This window comes from Geotrypetes seraphini, chromosome 6 (assembly GCF_902459505.1).
Source record: "Geotrypetes seraphini chromosome 6, aGeoSer1.1, whole genome shotgun sequence".
NCBI lineage: Eukaryota > Metazoa > Chordata > Amphibia > Gymnophiona > Dermophiidae > Geotrypetes > Geotrypetes seraphini.
Genome location: NC_047089.1, coordinates 44,664,439 through 44,686,525, shown reverse-complemented (window position 1 = coordinate 44,686,525; position 22,087 = coordinate 44,664,439). Strand labels below are relative to the sequence as shown.

The 22,087-nt window shown below is 49.0% G+C and overlaps 1 protein-coding gene across 5 annotated transcripts in view; it reads left to right on the top strand.

Moving 5' to 3' along the window:
• SPATA13 (spermatogenesis associated 13) overlaps window positions 1–22,087 on the top strand; it is a 141,018-nt gene that overhangs the window by 54,875 nt on the left and 64,056 nt on the right. For 4 of the 5 annotated variants that reach the window (XM_033949170.1, XM_033949168.1, XM_033949169.1 and 1 more), the window contains exons 3-4: window positions 3,019–3,372; window positions 13,736–13,880. In XM_033949170.1, the coding sequence (XP_033805061.1) occupies window positions 3,019–3,372; window positions 13,736–13,880 (499 nt within the window). The remainder of the gene's footprint in view (window positions 1–3,018; window positions 3,373–13,735; window positions 13,881–22,087) is intronic. The other variant, XM_033949172.1, reaches the window with a different exon arrangement.

The following is a 22,087-nucleotide window of genomic DNA, read 5'->3' as shown; positions in this document are numbered from 1 at the left end:
GGTATCCTGTAGATATGGCCTAATTCTATAAATGGTGATAAAAAGAATGTGACCAGCACAAATGGGCAGCTAAAAGTCACCACATTGTTCTCCAGTGTACCTAATTTATCTGCATTAGATGGTCATTTATTAACAGTGTTAGTGCTTCCTAACTGATAGTAAATGAGACCCGTGAGCAGGTGTATCTGAATTTTCAGAAGTACATGTATAGTTTTGATCACAAAAGGTGCCAGCAGAAAAAAATGTGCAAACGTACATGAGTGTGTTTTCTTTTACAAATATTCAAAGTGATCCTGGAAAACATGTTTGAAAATCGGTACCCTGAATGGAGAAATTACAAAAATTACTATAGCCTGCAGATCCTATGTTTTCAGACAGATTCCCTGGGGCATCAGGCCTCTCGGTGTTATAAATGAATATCTGACTTTTTGAATAAAAAACCAAAGACGAGTCTTAAAGACATTTGGAGCATTGAGATCAAGCAGCATATTTCTGCAGCTAAATGGCCACGAATTTGGACTTGGAGGATGAAATATACAATGTTAGCGTCTATGAGACAAACCTGTTTTTTTCTGTTACATAGAAGCTTTTGGACCCCTGTGCGTTTACAAAAAATAGATAGTTCCAGATCTAATAGATGCTGGCATTGTCATACAGATATTGGGACATTAGATCATCTGTTTTTTTGTCCTCTGATACTCAGCTTCTGGAAATCGATATGGAGACAAATCGATGTAATACTTGATTCTGCAATTCCATTGTCATATGAGATGGTTATATGTGGTACCTTATTGTATGTTAAACCCCCATTTGACAGGTATAAAGGCAGACTTTTCATGATAATGACAGGGATAGCCATCCAAATGATAACAAGAAATTGGAAGAGTTCTGATACTTTAAATTTTCCTTTTTGGTGGGCAAATTTGTGTTCTAGTTACAAATATGAAAAAAATGAATGCAGAATTTTTGGGGAATAATAAGGTATTTAAGTAAGTGTGGGGACCATTAGAAGCTTTTGTTGCATCTATTTAAGATATGTCGTTATATATTTATGTCTGTTCGTTCCCATACACATCCAGGGGAGGGGGGATACCGCATGTATATTTGATGTATGTTTACATTTCTGAGTTATACAGGATTGGGGGTAATGATGTCTTTAATTTTTGTAGTTCAAAAGTGCTTTGTAATGGTTTGATATGTTTCAGATGTATATATTTATATTGCACTGTTCATATTGGAAAATAATAAAATTTATAAAAAAAAAAAGAAAATCGATACAAATTTTAAGGGTACAAAGTAATTCAGATTTTGCACTTATGTCGGCAGTATGAAAATAGCCTCTTTAAGGTAATGTTATAACACTTAAGGGTCCTTTTATTACGCTGCGCTAGCGAGGTTAGCACGTCGGACATTTCATCACGCGCTAACCCCCGCGGCCGACTAAAAAACTAACGCCTGCTCAATGCAGGCGTTAGCGGCTAGCGCGGCAGGCAGTTTAACGCACGGTATTATGCGCGTTAAACCCCTACCGCAGCTTGATAAAAGGACCCCTTAGGTGCCTAGGCTAAAAGCCATATAGGTACCTATGTGCTTTCATAAAATAACTTTCCTGCTGTACAATGTTATACCTAGTTTGAAGCAGGTTTAAGGGCTTATGCATGTAAGAGGTACAAAATAGGTGTAGAAAACAAATTTGTATTCTACTTTATCCCCCAAATTATCATCCTAAGTAGTCCAGAGGGGCATGTAATTTAAGAGATAATGTACATATCTACTTTAGTCATTTATGCGTGGATGTGGCCACATACAAGCATAAATGATCTCCTATAAAATACTGGCTGGTTCAGAAGTACGCATTTTGCATTGATACAGGGTACTTGGGTAGAATCTGAGTGAAGTGTAGGCAGAGTGTGCGACTATTCTTGGACATTCTGCCAGGTCTTGTGACTTAGACTGGCCACTGTTGGAAGCAGGATACTGGGCTAGATGGACCGTTGGTCTGACCCAGTACGGTTATTATTATGTTCTTTTGATTATAGAATCCTATTTATGCATACGACTGAAAAATATTGGTGCAGACATTTACACCTACTCTAAGGCTAATGTAAATGTCAGCACCTGCCACTCACATTAGTATTTTATAAAGACAAGTATATACCTACTTGTCTTTATAAAGCAGCATTAACTTAAACTAGAGGTCTGCACCGGAACGGAGATCGCGGGAATCGCGGAGCTCCCACAGGAATCCCCCCTAACCCACGGGACTCCCACGGGGACCCCCCTCTGGCCCACGGGACTCCCACAGGGATGGAAGGCTTTGGAAGCAGGGTTCGTCCATATAATATAATAGACACGTTGGCCTTAGTAAAAGAGGGGGTTTATAAGTTAATTACCTGAACAGAAAACAAAAAAAAGGGTTCCACCAAAGAGATTCCACAAGGAAAACAGCAGCACAAACACAAAAGAAACTCTGGAATTGATGATCCTGTCAGAAGTAATTGCTGCTTTTTATGGGGACGGGCAGGGATGGAGGTAATTCCTTGCGGGGATGGGTGGGGAAGGAGAGGATCCTGACAGGGACGGGTGGGGATGGAGAGGATCCTGGCGGGGACGGGTGGGGATGGAGAGGATCCTGGTGGGGACGGGCGGGATTTCTGTCCCCATGCAATTCTCTTAACATAGACACATTAAAAATAACTTTAGCTAAGCTCTGTATGCTGGTAGTTGTGCATACTTATATTGATCTATTTATCAGGCTCTATTAGCTGCCTTTATGATGAAATTCACTCACCCCAGGCAGTATTATAAGTAGCTGTTTTAATGTATAAAATGCTGTTTTACATGTATAGTTGCATTATAAAATTATCCCCAGAATGTTTAAAAAGGCTTAGGTCAGGTCCTAAGAAAATGTGTTATACTGAAATAGTTATGGTTCTATTTTAAATAAGTATAATTTTAACTTAATGATTAATCTGTTTAAGATACTATACTTCATTTGAACTTTTCACCTTTAAAAAGGTCATTTCTGAAGATCACTGGAGTAAGAATGAAGAAAAAACGGAAGCACAAAAGGTGAACCCCAGGAGATGGGGTTCTGGAAAAAGTCGATCTAGGCCCCGACCTCTCTCAGACTATGGTCAGTTGGCCTGTAGGAGCTTCTCCATTCCAGAAGATTCTGTGGCTTTAGAGTGTCAGGAAATGGACAGTATTTTTGGTGAAAGTCAACCTCGAACCTCTTTGTCGGAGTCAACTGCTCACATGCACCTAGGGAGCATCCAGAGAAACCGAAAAAGAAGGCCTATCTCTGTCATAGGTGGGGTTAATTTCTATGGGATCAGCCAGTCTGAAGAAATAGAGGATCTTCTTGTGCAAGTAAGCTACCAGATGTACTCTCTAAACAAACAAAAAAAAAATCTTTCATCTTTTTCATCCTTCACTTTGAACAATGGAATACTCGGTGAAATCACTTTATTTTCTTCTCTTTTGAATGCTAACTGTGCTTGATTTTTTGATTGATAATAAAATGAAGCATGAAATCAAACTAACCCTTGACTTTCTGACTCACTTTTCTTGCACTCCAAACTAACAGTAACAATCTTCTTGTCTAGTGATTCTCACTTATTTTGTTTGAAATACAGTACACAGATTATCTGGTTATAGGAAAGTTAATTTTTTTTTTAAAGTAAAACAGAATGTTTGTACTTCATTACATCTAGAAGTATATCCATATTAATCATTAATAGAAGAAAACTCTAAGGGGGTGGTATTTGTAATGTCATAATTACCTGGACTGTATCTTCCTTCATCTCCCTTCATAATTCCTGGACTGTGTCTCTGTATTTCCCTTGCTGTTTGTAACTTCACTGTTCGTCAGTTGTCTCTTTATTGTGAACCGCTTAAAACTGTTATTGTATATCGGTATACAAAAATTAAGCTGTTATTATTAAACCTATGGCAGACAGTGGTTTGGGGTTTTTTTTCATGCTGGTTTTTCTATACTGAGATGTTTTGTGCCAGGCTGTATTGGAAAACTATTCAGGCAAATTAGAACAGCTAATTTACCTACATAGTTACCTGGCTTTCAGTGCTAAATATATCGACTGTATGGCTGTACCCTGATAACTTCTGGATCTGTCTTAGCTCCACCTCAGTTCCATTTCCAGACCATCTTGACACTACCCAGATACTGCTAAGGTAGTCAGTCACAATATTTTGCAGCATGTCTGATCACCTTGATACTATCCAGGTTGTGCCAGGATGGTCTAGGAGCGGATTGAGTTGGAGCAGTTATCAGAGCCTGACTTGGGGGTAAGGAAGTAGATCTCAGAGAGAACACAGGGACTGGAGATAGGTATTGGAGAAGGGATCTCATGCTGGGCCTGGGAGTAGGGTTGGGGTAGAGCTTGGGCCTCCAGATTCTCAGATTCTTTTTCTGGACTTTGCTCCTCTCTCTGGTGGTTTTCTTTCTTTCTTTCTTTTTTTTAATTCTTTGTGTAACAATATTTTTGATACTTATTTGGTCTTATGTTATGGTCACCAGCTGTCTTTTTGAAAGCATCCTCTGTAAGTTCACTATTTTAGTTGTTTATGATGCACTTAACTGTATCAGAAAGGTGCTAGCTTGGGTGGTCTACTTAGCTGTAGTGGCAGAGGCTGCAGCTTTCAGGAAGCTTACACACATTCTTTTCTCAGGAATGGAATGAAATTTAAAAACAAGAAGCTAATCTTCCCAGTTTAAATTTTAAATGCTGCTTGAAATGCTTTTATATTACAGCTCAGCTGCTTTAACTGAACAGCTCAGAGCCTGATTCCTTAAGGTTTTTATTCCAGTTTTTAACTCTGGGGGACATGCCTAGGAGGTTGTTTACTAACAGTGCACTTTGGGCTAGATGCACTAAAGCCTCTGACTGGTTTAGCGACTGGTTGGATTTGCCGACCCAGTGCTCTAAACAGGCTCACCGCATAGTTTTCCGTGTGGTCCTACATTCTCCAATTCTGGCATGCAGATGAGGTCATTAATATTAAAACCAGGCATTCAATTGATGCCCTAACTTACATGCCAGCATCGGGTCAGTAGGACTGACCTGAAAGTCAGTAACCTGTTTTTAAAAAAAAAAATTTTATTTTTTTTCTATGGACCTAAGGGTTATCCCAGGACAAGCAGGCAGGTATTCTCACTAGTGGGTGATGTCATCCGACAGAGCCCCGATACGGACGTCTCACAAGCATATTTTGCTTGAAGAAACTCAGAAGTTTCGAGATGCCCGCACCGCGCATGCGCCAGTGCCTTCCCGCCCGATGCTCCGGGTGTGTCTCCTCAGTTCTTTTCTTTCCGCGGAGCTGAGAAGTTGTACTTCAATTCTGCGCTGACTGAATTCCCGTTTTTTGCCTTCTAATTGCCGCGATTTTAGGTTTATTTTACTCTTTATCGTGTCTTTTCTTTGTTTTTATTCTTTTAAAAAAAAAAAAAAAAAATTTTCTTCCGGCGAGGCGGCCGGGTCGGCCACGTGGCTCAGGCCCCGCGCTTTCGATCTCGCGGCGGAGCTTTTTCGGCCTATGTCCCAGCCAATCACCGGTTTTAAAAAGTGTAGCAAGTGCCAGTGCGCGATTTCGCTGACGGACCCGCATCGACGCTGCCTGCAGTGTCTTGGTCCAGAACATTTCCCGAAATCGTGCCAGCCTTGTTCCACTCTTACAGCGCGGGCGTTTAAGCGGCGCTGTCTATTGTGGGAGTCGATGTTTAAGATGGAAGCTGCTAAAGAACCTTCGGCTTCGACTTCATCGGCCGCTTCGCCTGTCCATGCGAAGCCAGTGACTACTCCTGCTACTCCGGGCCTTCTGAAGCCAGCTTCGTTCACTCCGGCTTCGGCCCCGAGTTTGGCGCCGGTGCCTGTCCCCGTCTCCTCGGCTCAGGTACTGCCTTCCACCATTCCTCCCGTAGTCATTAAGGTGCCGAAAGCTTCCAAGCAGAAGCACTCGACCACGAAGGAGCGCGAAGATCGTGCTGGAGGACCCCCTTTCGGTGCGGATCCCTCCATATCGGCTTCGCTACGGTCCCTCTTGGAAGCTCAGTTTGTCGAGCTCATGCAAACAATGGGACCCAGGTTAATTGCCTCCATCCAGGGTGACCTCCCAATTCCGGGGGGCGGTCCGCCCCCTCCTCCTCCTCCTCACCGGTCGATCTCGCTACTTAGCGAGGAGGAGCGACGTAGGGCGGCCGGTCCCTCGAGGCGGGCTTCCTTCAGCGACATGCCTCCTTTGGAGCCCATCACGCCTCCACGCCAACAGGGCGGGAATCCTCCTGTTTGTAATCTAAGCCCTGGGCATAGCAAGTCTCAGGAAGAGTTCTTCCGCACCCCATACCAGGCCTGGGCTGCGTCGCGTGAAGCGTCGACCGCCTCTTCGATCTACAGCTTCGAGTCCCATTCACTCGCTGGAAGCTTCGGGGGACCATGCGAAGTATCGTCATTCTCGCTCTCCCTCCAGGCACCGTGAGGGGCATCGGTCCAGGCATTCATCACGGCACTCCTCGCGCCACTCTGAGGTTTCGCCGCAGAAGAAGCTGCCACGTCTGGGGTACTCTTCTTCTGACCTGTCTCCCCCGGAGGGGCCGGAGTACGAGGAACCGTCTACCTCTTTTTCTCCCTGTCGATCCCAAGTCTCTCTGGATCCTGAGGCCTCAACTTCGTCCAGTCCCTCTCGGAGACCTGTACTGGCGGACCAGTTGTCTTTTTCTTCTTTTCTCAGACAAATGGCTGATGACTTGGATGTTACTTTGGACACTGGGTCTCGATATTCTAAAGAGTATCTCGACACCATGCACTTGCCTCACCCTCCTGCCGAGTCTCTTTGACTACCTCTCCATAAATTGCTGGATCAGACATTTATGAGATGTTTTGAGACGCCTTATTCTATTCCTGCAGTCCCGGGCAAATTGGATGCACGATACCGCACAGTCCATCACAAGGGGTTTGAGGGCTCTCAACTCTCTCACCAATCCCTGCTGGTCGAATCCTCCCTCAAGCGATCTCATCCCTCCCAAGTGTATGCCTCTGTGCCACCGGGTCGCGAGGGCAGGACGATGGATAAGTTTGGGAGGAGAATCTACCAGAACTCTATGATGGCTTCCCGAGTTCTTAATTATAATTTCTACTTTGCATCTTATTTGGAGTTCTTCTTGCCTGTACTTCGTAAATTTACTCCCTACATCGATTCTCAGGCTCGATTTGAATTCAAGGAAGTGGTAGCCTCGCTTTCCCAGCTTCGTCTCCAGCTTATGCAATCCTCGTACGATGCCTTTGAGCTTTCGGCACGTGCTGCGGCCTGTTCCGTGGCCATGCGTCGGTTGGCATGGCTTCGGACAATTGACATGGACCCGAACCTCCAGGACAGGCTTGCCAATGTGCCTTGTGCGGGAGCGGATCTGTTCGACGAGTCCATCGAGACGGTGACGAAGAAGCTTTCTGACCATGAGAAGTCTTTTCAATCTATCCTTCGGCCTAAGCCCAAGCCTCAGCAGTCTCGACCTTCTAGACCGCCCTTGATCTATCAGCGGCGTTACACTCCGAGGCTGGCTCCAGCTGCGAGACAACTAGCGAAGAGGCAGCCTCCTCAGAAGGCTCAACAGAAACCTTAAACGCCGGCTACACCTAAGGCTACTCAGCCTTTTTGACTCCATCCCAGGGAGCATAACCAACCTCGTTCTGCATCCCCCTGTTTTTCCTATCGGGGGTCGTCTCCACCATTTTTATCATCGCTGGGAGGCTATTACCACCGAACTCTGGGTCCTTTCCATCGTAAGAGAAGGATACTCTCTTCAATTCCATCGGGTCCCTCCGGACCATCCTCCAAGAGAGTATCCTTCCAACTTGACACAGACCACCCTTCTTCTTCAGGAAGCTCACGCATTGCTCCGGCTTCGGGCCATCGAGCCGGTCCCAGTGGACCAGCACAACCGGGGTTTTTACTCCCGGTACTTCCTCGTCCCGAAGAAGACGGGCGACCTGCGACCCATTCTGGACCTTCGGGTCCTCAACAAGTTCTTGGTCAAGGAGAGGTTTCGCATGCTGACCCTTGCTTCTCTCTACCCCCTCCTCGAGCGGAACGACTGGTTATGCTCTCTGGATCTCAAGGAGGCCTACACTCACATTCCCATTCATCCGGCCTCCCGCAAGTTCCTCAGATTCTGGGTGGGACATCTACATCTGCAGTATCGAGTGCTTCCATTCGGCCTGTCCTCGTCTCCCAGAGTCTTCACGAAGTGTCTGGTGGTGGTGGCCGCTGCACTCCGGAACAGGGGTCTTCAGGTGTTTCCCTACCTCGACGACTGGCTCATCAAGGCCCCCTCAGCTCCACAAGTCGTTTCGGCGACCCTGGCTGCGATTTGCTTCCTGCAGAGTTTAGGCTTCGAGATCAACTTTCCCAAATCTCATCTACAGCCTACCCAGTCTCTTCCCTTCATCGGGGCGGTCCTGGACACCATTCAACTTCGAGCATTCCTTCCTCCTCAGCGCATGGACGCTCTTCTTCATCTCTGCCAGTCTGTGTCTTCTCGCCAGTCCATCTCAGCGAGACACATGATGGTCCTCCTGGGCCACATGGCCTCTTCAGTTCATGTGACTCCTTTTGCCAGACTCCATCTCAGAATTCCTCAGTGGACCCTGGCTTCTCAATGGACTCAGGTGTCGGACCCGTTGACTCGACACATCATAGTCACTCCTGCTCTTCGGCAGTCTCTACTTTGGTGGATGACCTCTTCGAATCTATCCAGAGGTTTGCTGTTTCACACTCCTCCCCACCAGAAGGTTCTCACAACCGATTCCTCGACCTATGCCTGGGGGGCTCATCTGGATGGGCTTCGCACTCAGGGATTCTGGACCAGTGCGGACCGACTCCATCAAATCAATCTTCTGGAGCTCAGAGCCATCTTCTATGCTCTTCAAGCTTTTCAACATCTGCTTCACGACATGGTGGTCCTCATTCGCACAGACAACCAGGTCGCCATGTATTATATCAACAAGCAGGGGGGCACGGGATCGGCCTCCCTCTGCCAGGAAGCTCTCAGAGTCTGGGATTGGGCGGTCCGCCACAACACCTTCCTCAAAGCTGTCTACATTCAGGGGAAGGACAATGTCTTGGCAGACAACTTGAGCCGTCTCCTCCAACCTCACGAATGGACTCTCCATTCCAACCCCCTTCATCAGATCTTTGCACAATGGGGGACGCCTCAGATAGACCTCTTTGCGGCTCCCCACAACTTCAAACTGCCTCAGTTTTGCTCAAGGATCTACACTCCTCATCGCCTCGAGGCAGATGCCTTTCTGCTGGATTGGGGGAATCGCTTTCTGTATGCGTTTCCTCCATTTCCTCTCATTCAAAAGACTCTGGTCAAGTTGAAATCCGACAAGGCCACCATGATTTTGATAGCTCCTCGGTGGCCCAGGCAACCTTGGTTCTCCCTTCTACTTCAACTCAGCAGCAGGGAGCCGGTCCTTCTTCCAGTGTTTCCTTCACTACTTACTCAACATCAAGGATCACTGCTTCATCCCAACCTGAGGTCTCTCCACCTGACAGCTTGGTTCCTCTCAACGTAACTCCTCACCAGTTTTCCAGGCGGTGAGGGATGTCTTGGAGGCTTCCAGGAAGCCTGCTACTCGTCAATGCTACTCCCAGAAATGGACTAGATTTTCTTCCTGGTGTGTTTCCAATTCCAAGGAGCCTCAGCGAGCCTCCCTATCCTCTGTATTGGACTATCTTCTACACCTGTCTCAGTCTGGCCTCAAGTCTACATCGATACGAGTCCACCTGAGTGCTATTGCGGCTTTCCATCAGCCTCTACAAGGGAAACCTCTCTCTGCTCATCCTGTGGTTTCCAGATTTATGAAAGGACTTTTCCATGTCAATCCTCCTCTCAAACCTCCTCCAGTGGTTGGGATCTCAATGTTGTCCTTTCTCAGCTTATGAAACCTCCTTTTGAGCCTCTCAACAAGGCTCCACTTAAGTTTCTCACCTGGAAAGTGGTTTTTCTAGTGGCCCTCACTTCTGCTCGCAGGGTCAGTGAGCTTCAGGCCTTAGTAGTGGATCCACCTTTCACAGTATTTCATCATGACAAGGTGGTCCTTCGCACTCATCTGAAATTCCTGCCTAAAGTGGTCTCCGAATTTCACCTCAACCAATCCATAGTGCTTCCTGTGTTCTTTCCAAAGTCTCATTCTCATCCTTGAGAATCTGCTCTTCACACTCTGGACTGTAAACGTGCTTTGGCTTTCTATCTGGATCGCACCAAACCACACAGAACTGCTCCTCAACTTTTTGTCTCCTTTGATCCAAACAAGTTGGGACGACCTGTATCGAAGCGCACCATTTCCAACTGGATGGCGGCTTGTATCTCTTTCTGCTATGCCCAGGCTGGATTACCCCTTCCCTGTAAGGTCACAGCCCATAAGGTCAGAGCAATGGCGACACCGATTGAGGAGATTTGTAAGGCTGCCACTTGGTCCTCGGTTCATACATTCACCTCTCATTATTGTCTGGATACTTTCTCCAGATGGGATGGACAGTTTGGCCAAACAGTATTACAAAATTTATTCTCCTAAGTTGCCAACTCTCCCACCATCCCATTGAGGTTAGCTTGGAGGTCACCCACTAGTGAGAATACCTGCCTGCTTGTCCTGGGATAAAGCAATGTTACTTACCGTAACAGTTGTTATCCAGGGACAGCAGGCAGCTATTCTCACATCCCACCCACCTCCCCTGGGTTGGCTTCTCGGCTAGCTACCTGAACTGAGGAGACACGCCCGGAGCATCGGGCGGGAAGGCACTGGCGCATGCGCGGTGCGGGCATCTCGAAACTTCTGAGTTTCTTCAAGCAAAATATGCTTGTGAGACGTCCGTATCGGGGCTCTGTCGGATGACATCACCCACTAGTGAGAATAGCTGCCTGCTGTCCCTGGATAACAATTGTTACGGTAAGTAACATTGCTATCTGGCCAATCGGAATCTTAGGCCACTCCCAGCTCATCCCACAATGCACCGGGAAGGGGCAGGCTTGCCATTCAGATGAAGGCAGGCCTGCCGGCCAGTTGCAGGAAGTTCAGTCCAGTCAACTACTTATGTTCTTGGGCGCAGTCATTACAGGGGGTGAGGGGTGTCCGTCAGGAGGGACTGGGCACCCCTCCTGCCATGGTCATTATGGGGGGGGGGGTGGAATGATGTCTGGCAGGAGGGACTGGGCATCCCTTCTGCCGGGGGATGTGTTAGCGAGGTGGCGGTAGGAGGGATTGGGCACTCTTCCTGCCATGGACATTCAGGGGTGGGGAAGCTGGCTTTGGGGGTCCCGGCAGGAGGGACTGGGCATCCCTCCTGCTGGTAGTCTTTGCGCAGGGGCACCGGAAGGGGGGGGGGGGTGGGGAAACGGGCCACAGCCGCTAAACTGATCATGGCAGGGAGATCCCTTGCTGCCATCAGTTCAACAGCAACGTGATTCTCTGACCTTTGCTTGTAATATGGATGCCGGTTAGAGTGGTGGTTAGGCAGCTTAGGGCGATTCTGTATAGGGCACCCGTGTGCAGTGCTCAAAAGCCGCTTAGTCGGCTTCTGAGAACGGGCACCCTATCCTGAATCGGAGCCTTGGTGTGAGGCTACTGCCCACATAATAAAGTTCATCCAAGTTTATTGTGGGGCAGTAGATGAAGACTCTTGTGGTAAAAGTACCCGTTCCAGAATACATGTGCAGATTGTGAGGGATTCTGACACTTGTGGAGAGATGAACTTCGGTATGCATTCAGTGTACTCCATAGTTTATAGCTTTAGATCTTGAAGCCTATCCCAGATAAGATGCAGGATATCATTGCTAGAATATTAGCTTCCAGGGATTTCCTTTTTGATATGCATGTATTAGCCATCTATAATAATAAAATGTTAGTCACGCATGCGCACTCTAAAGTCGTGTTCCCTGATCCGTCACGGACATGAGTGCGCATGTGCGCTTATCACGCATCGGGCTTACCACCGCTGCAGCCAGCTGAGGTCTATGACGCAGCTCAGCCTCTTCAGACACCACCGCTCCTCCTCTTCGGGCAGCAGGCTCCTCTCACGCGCCCAGCGCCGCCGCTCGGAGGCCGCCGGGACAGAGCTGCAGCGACGATCGCCTCCACCAGTTGGACAGCCAGCCGCCGATCTCCAGCGGGCGGGGTATCGGAGGACAGGGATCGCGGCCGCTCAGCACCCCCACCGAGGAGCACAGCAACTTTCCACACAGGCTCTTTAACTGACCCCGCCGCCCGGTGCTGATTCCAGCAGCGTGTGCAACAGTCTTCACACGCTGCTTTGGGCCCTTCTACTGCCCTGATTTGCTCTGCCTTGTCTCTGATGATGTCATCAGAGACGCGGCAGAGCAAATAAGGGCAGTAGAAGGACCCAAAGCAGTGTGTGGAGACTGCTGCACATGCTGCTGGAATCACCAGGTTTGTAGTTGGGCCCGCGGGAAGGGAAAGTGGGGTAGAGGAAATGCTAATGCTGCTGCACAGGAAACTGGTGTGGGGGGAGGGAAATGGAGGGGGAGGGAATGCTGCTTTGGACAGACAGACAGAGGGAGGAAGGGAGACAGAAAGAAAAGAAGAAAGACACAGGGGCAGGGAGATACACAGAAAGACAGACAGACAAAGGGGGACAGACAGAAAGAAAGACAGCGGGAGTCGCGTCAGGGGGGGGTGCGGGATGTGGCAGAGGGAACTTTTCCAATGGGTGCAACTGGGCGGCTGTCGGGAACCTCTGATCAGGGGCAGAGCAAGGTAAGTGTATCATAGGGATAAGAAGGAGGAGGGGGGAGAAAAAGGAAGGGATGCCTACTGCTGGACAGGGGGAGAAGGAAAGAGGTGCTGATGGACAGGGGGGATGACAAAAAAGGAACAGAGGCTTAATATTGGACAGGGGGAGAAGGAAAGAGGTGCTGCTGGACAGGGAGAAGGTAAAACAAAGGGAGAAGGGCTGCTGCTGCATAAGGAGAGCAGTGAAGGGGTGGTGGTGGACACAGTGGAGGTAAAAGGAAGGGAGAATGGACAGGGGGAGCAGGCAAGGGGTGGTGATGGGCAGCCAAGGAAAAAGAAAGACAGAAAGAAAGAAAGCAGCTAAGGAGAGAGAGAGAAAGAAATAAAGACAGACACACACACATATATTCTAGCACCCGTTAATGTAATGGGCTATAAGACTAGTATACTCATAATTTTATGTGTAGTTTGGGTGAACAATTTTCAAAAACTTAATTTTTGTGTAAAAAAAAAAATCCTGTTTCATGGGTGATGTGCCTTTTGAAAATTGTCTTAAAAATTAACCCCTCAGAAAAATAGTTCCATAGAATGGGGTTTTTTTTTGGTGGGGGATGGGGTTGGAATATTTATCCCTTTCAGAAGTTTAAGGAAATTACATTTTGAAATAAAATATAAGCATTTTCCTAATTGTGCAAGCAAACTGACTTTTTATTACACTGTTTTGTCCTGCTTTAACGTGGCTCTTGACATACTAACAATAACTTTGCCAGAAGATATTTATATATAAAAGTTCAGCATAACCAGGAGTAAAAAAATTGTCTGAAATGCAAATATGTATAATTAGGTTTGGATTGTAAAGGAAACCAGTCCTTGTAATTTAGAAACAGTCGGTGATTATACTCATGGAAAACTACTGCTTTCTCCTAAATATTTGTTTGTTGAATAAGAGTGTTTCTGTTCAATTGCAGCCAGGTACACGGCCACCTGTCCCAGCACATCAGGTGCCTCCATATAAAGCCGTTTCTGCTCGACTAAGACCGTTCACCTTTTCTCAAAGTATACCTATTGGCCTTGATCGAGTTGGACGAAGACGACAAATGAGAGCTTCGAATGGTAAATTTTATATACCTTTTTATTGATGTCAATCTTTCTTAAAATATCTTAATATTGTATATGTCTACAGAGCAGTGCTGGAAATCTGACCCTAATTTTGTTGGATTTATATCTCTTTAACTTGAGGAAAGTGTAACCTACAGAAATACTTTTTTGTGAATCTGGATATTTCAAAAAAAGACCAATTTATGAGGTAAGTGTCATCCCTGAGGCTTCCAAATTTAGGATCTGATGCATTAAAGATTCTCTCTCATTTTGGCCCCTTTTTACTAAGCGATGTTAGTTGGTGCCACGCGCCAGCTGCACCTAAGCCCATAGGAATTTAAAGGGCTTCAGTGCGATTACTGTGCCAGCCTGCGCTAATTGGCTTAGTAAAAGGGGGTCTTTGTGTCTAAACTAAACTAAACTAAACCTTAAGTTTATATACCGCATCATCTCCACGGAAGTAGAGCTCGGCATGGTTTACAAGAACTTAAAAAAATGAGAAAGGAAGGGAAAAGGTTTACATAAGTTTATAAATAGAGTGAAAAGTAAGGGAAAAGAAATTACATGTTAGAGAAGAGCCAGGTTTTTAGTTGTTTGCGGAATAAATGGAGGGCCCTCAGGTTCCGCAGAGGGGTAGTAAGGTCGTTCCAGAGACCTGTGATTTTGAATAGAAGTGATTTTCCCAGTTTACCTGCATGAAGAATACTATGTAGGGAGGGGAAGGATAGTTTTAATCTTTGGGCGGTCCTGGTGGAGTCAGGGCGCGAGGAGTTAAAGGAAAGTGGGATTAGGGAAGGAAGGATGCCGTGAATAATCTTAAAAGCCAGGCAAGAGCATTTGAATTGGATTCTGGAAATCACTGGGAGCCAGTGAAGCTTGGCCAGGAGTGGGGAGACGTGGTCATATTTACATTTTGCAAAGATCAGCTTGGCTGCAGTATTCTGAATAAGCTGTAGTCTTTGGAGGCTTTTTTTGTTAAGAAGATGCTTAGTACCTGAGCTTACTGTTTTAATTTCTATCAGTTATGTAGAGATCATGAACTAACATTTATTCCTAGATCAAAGTGAGACTCTGTGGTGTGCTGTTGTAGCATACTGAGGTTTACTTTTATGGTAGGCAAATAAGCATACATGATCTTGTTAAACTATCTAGAGCAGGAGCGTCCAACCTTTTGGCTTCCCTGGGCCACATTGGCCAAAAAAAAGGTTTCTGTGGCCGCACAAATGCGCAAACGCTGCAACAAGACAGAGGAGGGAGCTGGCAAGACGGCAAACACCAGGAGGCAGCAGAGGAAAACACTGCATCGCCCTCGACCGGGGCCGCACAAAATACTTCCCAGGGCCGCAGGTTGGACACCCCTGATCTAGAGTGTTCAGGATTTTTATGTTCCATCTCTCTCAAAATAGAACTTAATTTAACATTTCTACTTTTATTTTCTGAAGAAGGCCCAGCTTCATGAGGGATTACAGACAAAGCTTCTTGAATAAAATAATGCCAGACAAATTCGTGGTACTGTGCAATCCCTGCCTCAAGTAGTTAAGATCTAATAAGCCTATACTCTTACCCTATACAAAATTCACTTCCACAATTTCTCTTATCTATAATATAAAAATATCCCCATGGCCAATAATTCTGCTTAAATAATATCTACCACTCTTAACTGTATTTGAAAACTCGATCGTGAATCACCTTTCTTGACAAAGTCCAAGCATGATATATAAGGTAGATGACCATTCTAGTAATGTGGTCACAATATTATTCCACTGAGGAATAAGTCGAAAAATAACTTGCAGATGTTTTTATTGGACTGACCTAATGCTTTCAATATTAGCTTTCAAGAATTATATTGCTTTCATTAATTCAGTGAAAAATGAACTATGAATGTTATCCCAGGACAAGCAGGCATGATATTCTCACATGTGGGTGACATCATCTACGGAGCCCCAGCGCGGACAGCTTTTCAAGCAAACTTGATTGAAGTTTCAAGTCTGCTACACTGCACCACGCATGTGCATGCCTTCTTGCCCACTAGAGGGCGCATCCCCACCTCGTGGTCCTCAGTTCAGTTTTTTCCGCGGAGCCAGAAGCCCTGTGGAAATTGAGCTCCTGTTTTTCTGCCTTCTGACACCGCGTCTGGGTTGTTTTGCTCGGTCGCTGTGCTTTATTTGTTGTTTTCCTTCTTAGTCACGTCGTTTATCGTCGGAAAAAAAAAAAAAAAAGTTGTATTTCTTCCGTTCGGCTCCGGGGGCTCCCGGGAGCCACGGCCGCAGGACGTCGTTCGTTCCCGGCCCCTTTTCTTTTTCATGTCCCGTCCCTTGACGGGCTTTAAGAAATGCACCCGGTGTGATCGGTTGCTGTCAATTACCGATCCGCACTGGTGGTGCTTGATTTGCTTGGGTCCGGAGCACCCTACTGACTCCTGTGAGAGGTGCTCCACTTTTCAGTCCAGAGCGCTCCGCCGACGCCGTGCCCAGATGGCGGAGCTCTTCTCTGCAGACCCCGCGGCGGGGAAGGCCTCGACGTCGGCCTCGGCTTCGGCCCCGGCCTCGACCTCGGCCTCGGGATCCTCGCCGCGTCCCGCGACTTCATCAAAGCCTGCTGCTCCGACAAAGCCTTCCTCGGGTAAGTCCCCGCTTCCCTCCTCAGCTCCGGGTTCGGCGAAGAAGCCATCCTTGGGCTCTTCGACAGCGGGTGGGTCAGCCTCGGCCCAGCCCAAGGTTGGCAAATCTAGTGCCCCGAGGGAATACTCGAGACCGAGGTCGCCCTCTAGGGAGCACCCCCCGGCCTCGGACCTACCGGCCATGATGGGGATCCCGGCCTTTCAAGACTTGCTCCGAGCGTTGATTACCTCGGAGCTGTCCGGAGCCATCGAGCAACTGCAGCAGGCTTCGTCCTCGACTGCGCCGGTCTCGACGGCCCAGGCCTCGGCGACCTCGGCCTCGGTGCCCTCGACTTCGGGTGCCGGTCCGGCCCTGACTTCGGCCCCGACCTTGCCCTCGACTTCGACCTCGGAGACCCAGCCTGAGAGAACCGTTAGGCCTAGGGACAAGGTGCGTCGGGTCAGGAGGATATCCTCGTCCTCTTCTTCGAGGTCTTCCCGGGGCTCCTCGCCCTTGGGCCGGCCTTGGGCGAGGCGTCGTCCGAGGAAACCCAAACGTTTTCGGGGTTCTCCTCGGAGGCGTGGCCGCTCTTCGCCGCTCGAGTGCGAGACCTTGCGTGTCTCGGAGCTCCACCTCGACAACCCAAGCCTGATTCGTTCCCCCGCGAGAGGGGGTTCGAGAGACTCTTCCCCGAGACGGAGGGGGTGCGCCTCGGTGCCTCGGACCCCCGGGGTTTCTCCCAAGGGTTCTTCGGGGCACAGGCGTTCCCCGACCCCTTCGAGGTCGCTTGATGTGGCCTCCTGGGGATCGGGGTCTGGCAGGGAACCGCGGTATTCCCGCGAGGCTTCCCCCTTCTGTTCGGCGGGGAGATCTCGGACCCCCTCACCGGCCGCCAGAACATCCTCCTTCTCCAGGTTCGTGCAGGATATGGCACAAGCCTTGGGGCTTGACTTAATGGCGGGTTCTCAATATACTAAAGAGTTCCTAGAGGAGCAGGATCTTCCTACTCCCCCGAGGGAAACTCCTCGCCTTCTCCTGAATAAGGTTCTACATCAAACCTTCCTTAAGAACTTGGACTCCCCTCTTACAATCACTGCGGTGCCGTCGAAGATGGAGTCCAAATACCGGACCATTCCATCTAAAGGGTTCGATAAGCCTCAACTCTCCCATCAGTCGTTGATTGTGGAGTCGGCGCTTAAAAAGACTCAACCCTCCAGAGTCTCGGCGGCGGTCCCGCCCGGAAGGGAGGGGAGGACCCTGGACAAGTTTGGTCGTCGCCTCTATTCTAATTCCCTCATGGCCATCAGGGTCCTCAACTACGCATTTACGTTTTCATCCTATTTGCGTAGCATGGTGAAGGACCTACCTCAGTATCGGGAGGTCATGCCTGCTTCCCATCGAGAGGGGTTTGCCACATTCATGTCCAATTTGTCTCAATTGCGGCTGTACCTGTTCCACGTTGTGTACGACGCGTTTGAGCTTGCTTCGAGGGTCTCGGCCTTTGCGGTGGCTATGCGCCGGCTGGCCTGGCTCCGTACCCTCGATATGGATCCTAACCTACAAGAACGCCTGGCCAATTTACCATGCGTGGGTTCTGAATTGTTTGATGAATCATTGGAGGCGGCGACCAAACGTTTGTCGGAACAGGAGCGCTCCTTAGCCTCCTTGGTCCGTACTAAACCTCGTGCCCCGCCGCAAAAATCTTTCCGGCCGCCCCCGAGGAGATACCCGCAGAAGTCTACCCCTGCATTTTCTAGACCTCCGGCACGGCGCCCTCCCCAGCAGGGTAGAGGGGGACAGCCGAAACCTCCGGCACAGGGAGCGTCCAAGCCGGCCCCGTCCTTTTGACGGGCTGTGCGGATGGGGGCGGGCCCCCTCCGCAATATCACCGGACCCCCTCCCAATCGGGGGCCGACTCAGGTCCTTTTCTGTGGCTTGGACCGAGATTACATCCGACGCATGGGTGCTCCGGATCATCTCCGAGGGCTACTCGCTGAATTTCTCAGCCACGCCGCCGGACCATCCACCCGGAACGTGTCCGTCCAACCCGGAACGTGTCCGTCCAACCGCAGCCAACTTCCCCTTCTCCCTTGTTGAGCCTACGGGCGGTGGAACCAGTGCCCCCAGAACAACGGGGAACGGGGTTTTACTCCCATTACTTTTTGGTCCCAAAGAAGACAGGGGACTTACGCCTCATTTTGGACCTCCGAAAGCTCAACAAATTCCTGGTCCGGGAGAAGTTCCGGATGTTGTCACTTCCGGTTTTATACCCTCTGTTGGAGGAGGGGGATTGGATGTGCTCCCTAGACTTGAAGGAAGCTTACACTCATGTTCCGGTGCATCCCGCTTTCCGCAAGTATTTACGGTTCAGGGTGGGAGATTGGCACCTTCAATATCGGGTCCTCCCATTTGGTCTGGCTTCGTCCCCTCGAGTCTTCACGAAGTGTATGGTGGTGGTTGCGGCAGCTCTGAGATCCCAGGGGCTTCAGGTCTTTCCCTACCTGGACGATTGGCTCATCAAGGCCTCCACCAGAGATGGGGTTATCTCAGCGACCCGACAGACTATCATCTTCCTTCAACGTCTGGGGTTCGAGGTGAACTTCCCCAAGTCTCAGTTGAACCCGACTCAATCCATTCAGTTCATCGGAGCCGTGCTGGACACGGTTCACCTCCGTTCCTTCCTTCCTCCTCCTCGGTTGCAGGCACTGCTTCGATTGAGTCGCCAGGTTTCGCTGATGCCCGCAGTTTCGGCTCATCGCATGTTGGTGCTCCTGGGCCACATGGCGTCGACGGTCCATGTCACTCCGTTCGCCCGATTACACATGAGGCTTCCTCAGTGGACCTTGGCCTCCCAATGGCGTCAGGAGTGCGATCCACTCTCTTGCCAGATAAGGGTGACTCCCTCTTTGAGACGCTCGCTCCGTTGGTGGACAAACTCTTCCAATCTTTCAGGGGGTTTGCTCTTTCTCGTTCCGCCGCATCGCAAGGTCCTGACCACGGACTCCTCGGAGTACGCGTGGGGGGCTCATCTCGATGGTCTGCGGACCCAGGGTCTATGGTCGGAGGAGGACCGTCTTTGTCACATCAATGTGTTGGAGCTTCGTGCCATTTTTCTGGCAGCTCGAGCGTTCGGCCACCTGCTCCACGACCAGGTAGTCCTCGTACGCACGGACAACCAGGTGGCGATGTATTATGTAAACAAACAAGGGGGTACGGGTTCTTGGGCCCTGTGCCAGGAAGCCCTGCGCCTTTGGGAATGGGCGGTCTCCCAGAACATCTTCCTACGTGCGGTTTACATCCAAGGAGAAAAGAATTGTCTCGCAGACAAACTCAGTCGTCTTCTCCAGCCGCACGAGTGGTTGCTAAACTCCCGAGTCCTACGCGAGGTCTTCGACCGCTGGGGGACCCCTCAGGTGGATCTCTTTGCTTCCCCGGAGACTCGCAAACTGCCCCTCTATTGTTCCCGGATGTACGCCCAGGACCGTCTCGAGGCAGATGCCTTCCTTCTCGACTGGGGAGAGAGATTCCTTTATGCGTTTCCTCCTTTTCCTCCTATAATGAGGACGTTGGTTCATCTCAAGTCCTCCAGAGCCACTATGATTCTCATAGCGCCACGTTGGCCTCATCAGCACTGGTTTTCCCTGCTCCTTCAACTCAGTGCCAGGGAGCCTCTACTTCTGCCAGTTTTTCCCTCTCTGCTGTCTCAGAGTCAGGGTTCGCTGTTACATCCCAATCTTCAGTCATTACATCTGACGGCTTGGTTCCTTTCCCCCTGACTTCGGCGGTCAGGGAGGTGTTGGAAGCCTCGCGCAAGGCCTCGACTCGGCTTTGTTATTCCCAGAAGTGGACCAGATTTTCATCCTGGTGTGCCTCGCACCATCTGGACCCGAGTTTGGTTCCGGTGTCCTCGGTTCTGGAATATTTGCTGCATTTGTCCAAGTCTGGGCTGAAGACAACTTCCATCCGGGTGCATCTTAGTGCTATTGCTGCTTTCCATCGGCATCTAGAGGGTCGTTCTCTCTCTCTTCATCCTCTGGTGGTTCGTTTCATGAAGGGTTTAGTTAATGTTAATCCTCCTCTGAAACCTCCTCCTGTAGTTTGGGATCTGAATGTGGTCCTGGCTCAGTTGATGAAACCTCCCTTTGAGCCAATGGACAAGTCTCTTCCTAAGTTTCTCACTTGGAAAGTGATCTTTTTACTTGCGCTCACGTCTGCTCGTCGAATTAGTGAGCTTCAGGCTTTGGTTGCGGACCCACCCTTTACTGTGTTCCATCATGACAAGGTGGTTCTTCGCACCCATCCCAAATTTCTACCTAAGGTTGTGTCTGATTTCCACCTCAATCAGTCTATTGTCCTTCCGGTGTTCTTCCCGAAGCCCCACTCCCATCCTGGTGAGGCGGCACTTCACACGCTGGACTGTAAGAGGGCGTTGGCTTTTTATCTCCAACGTACCAAGTCTTATCGGAAGGTTCCTCAATTATTTTTGTCCTTTGATCCTAATAGGCTGGGACATCCTATTTCCAAGCGCACCTTGTCCAATTGGCTAGCTGCTTGTATTTCTTTTTGCTACGCTCAGGCTGGTCTCACGCTCCATGGTCGAGTCACGGGGCATAAGATCAGGGCTATGGCAGCTTCTGTTGCTTTCCTCCGGTCTACTCCTGTGGAGGACATATGTAAAGCTTCCACTTGGTCTTCGGTTCATACGTTCACCTCCCACTACTGTCTGGACACTTTGTCCAGAAGCGACGGCCGGTTTGGCCAGTCGGTGTTACGTAACCTATTTTCCTAAATTGCCATCCTCCCACCTGCCCTTTTTTGGTTGGCTTGGAGGTCACCCACATGTGAGAATATCATGCCTGCTTGTCCTGGGATAAAGCACAGTTACTTACCGTAACAGGTGTTATCCAGGGACAGCAGGCATATATTCTCACAACCCGCCCTCCTCCCCGGGGATGGCTTCTTTGCTGGTTATGGAACTGAGGACCACGAGGTTGGGATGCGCCCTCTAGTGGGCAAGAAGGCATGCACATGCGTGGTGCAGTGTAGCAGACTTGAAACTTCAATCAAGTTTGCTTGAAAAGCTGTCCGCGCTGGGGCTCCGTAGATGACGTCACCCACATGTGAGAATATATGCCTGCTGTCCCTGGATAACACCTGTTACGGTAAGTAACTGTGCTATATTGGCTGAGTATTCAAAAAAAAAAAAGAAATAGTAGATCTATCCATCAGTTTATTTATATGTAAAGAAACCTAAAATATGATGGCTTTTAAGGACCATTAGATCTTTCTAGTCCCCCCCAGTTTCATCCCAGATTCAACATCATGGAATATAGATGATCTCTGACTTTTCCCTCAATTTTTCACAATTAGGGCTTTTCTGTGCTTAATCTACCGTATTTTCTTGCATATAACGCGCGCGTTATACGTGGTTTTTACAAACCGCGCATAACCTTGCGCATTATACGCGTGAGCGCGTTGTACAAAATTTTTTTTTACATAGTTCCCCCCCCCTGACGTCCGATTCACCCCCCCCCGCAGGACCGCTCGCACCCCCACCCCGAAGGACCGCTCGCACCCCCACAGCCTCCCGACCCCCCCCCATCATGTAGAAGCTCCTACCGG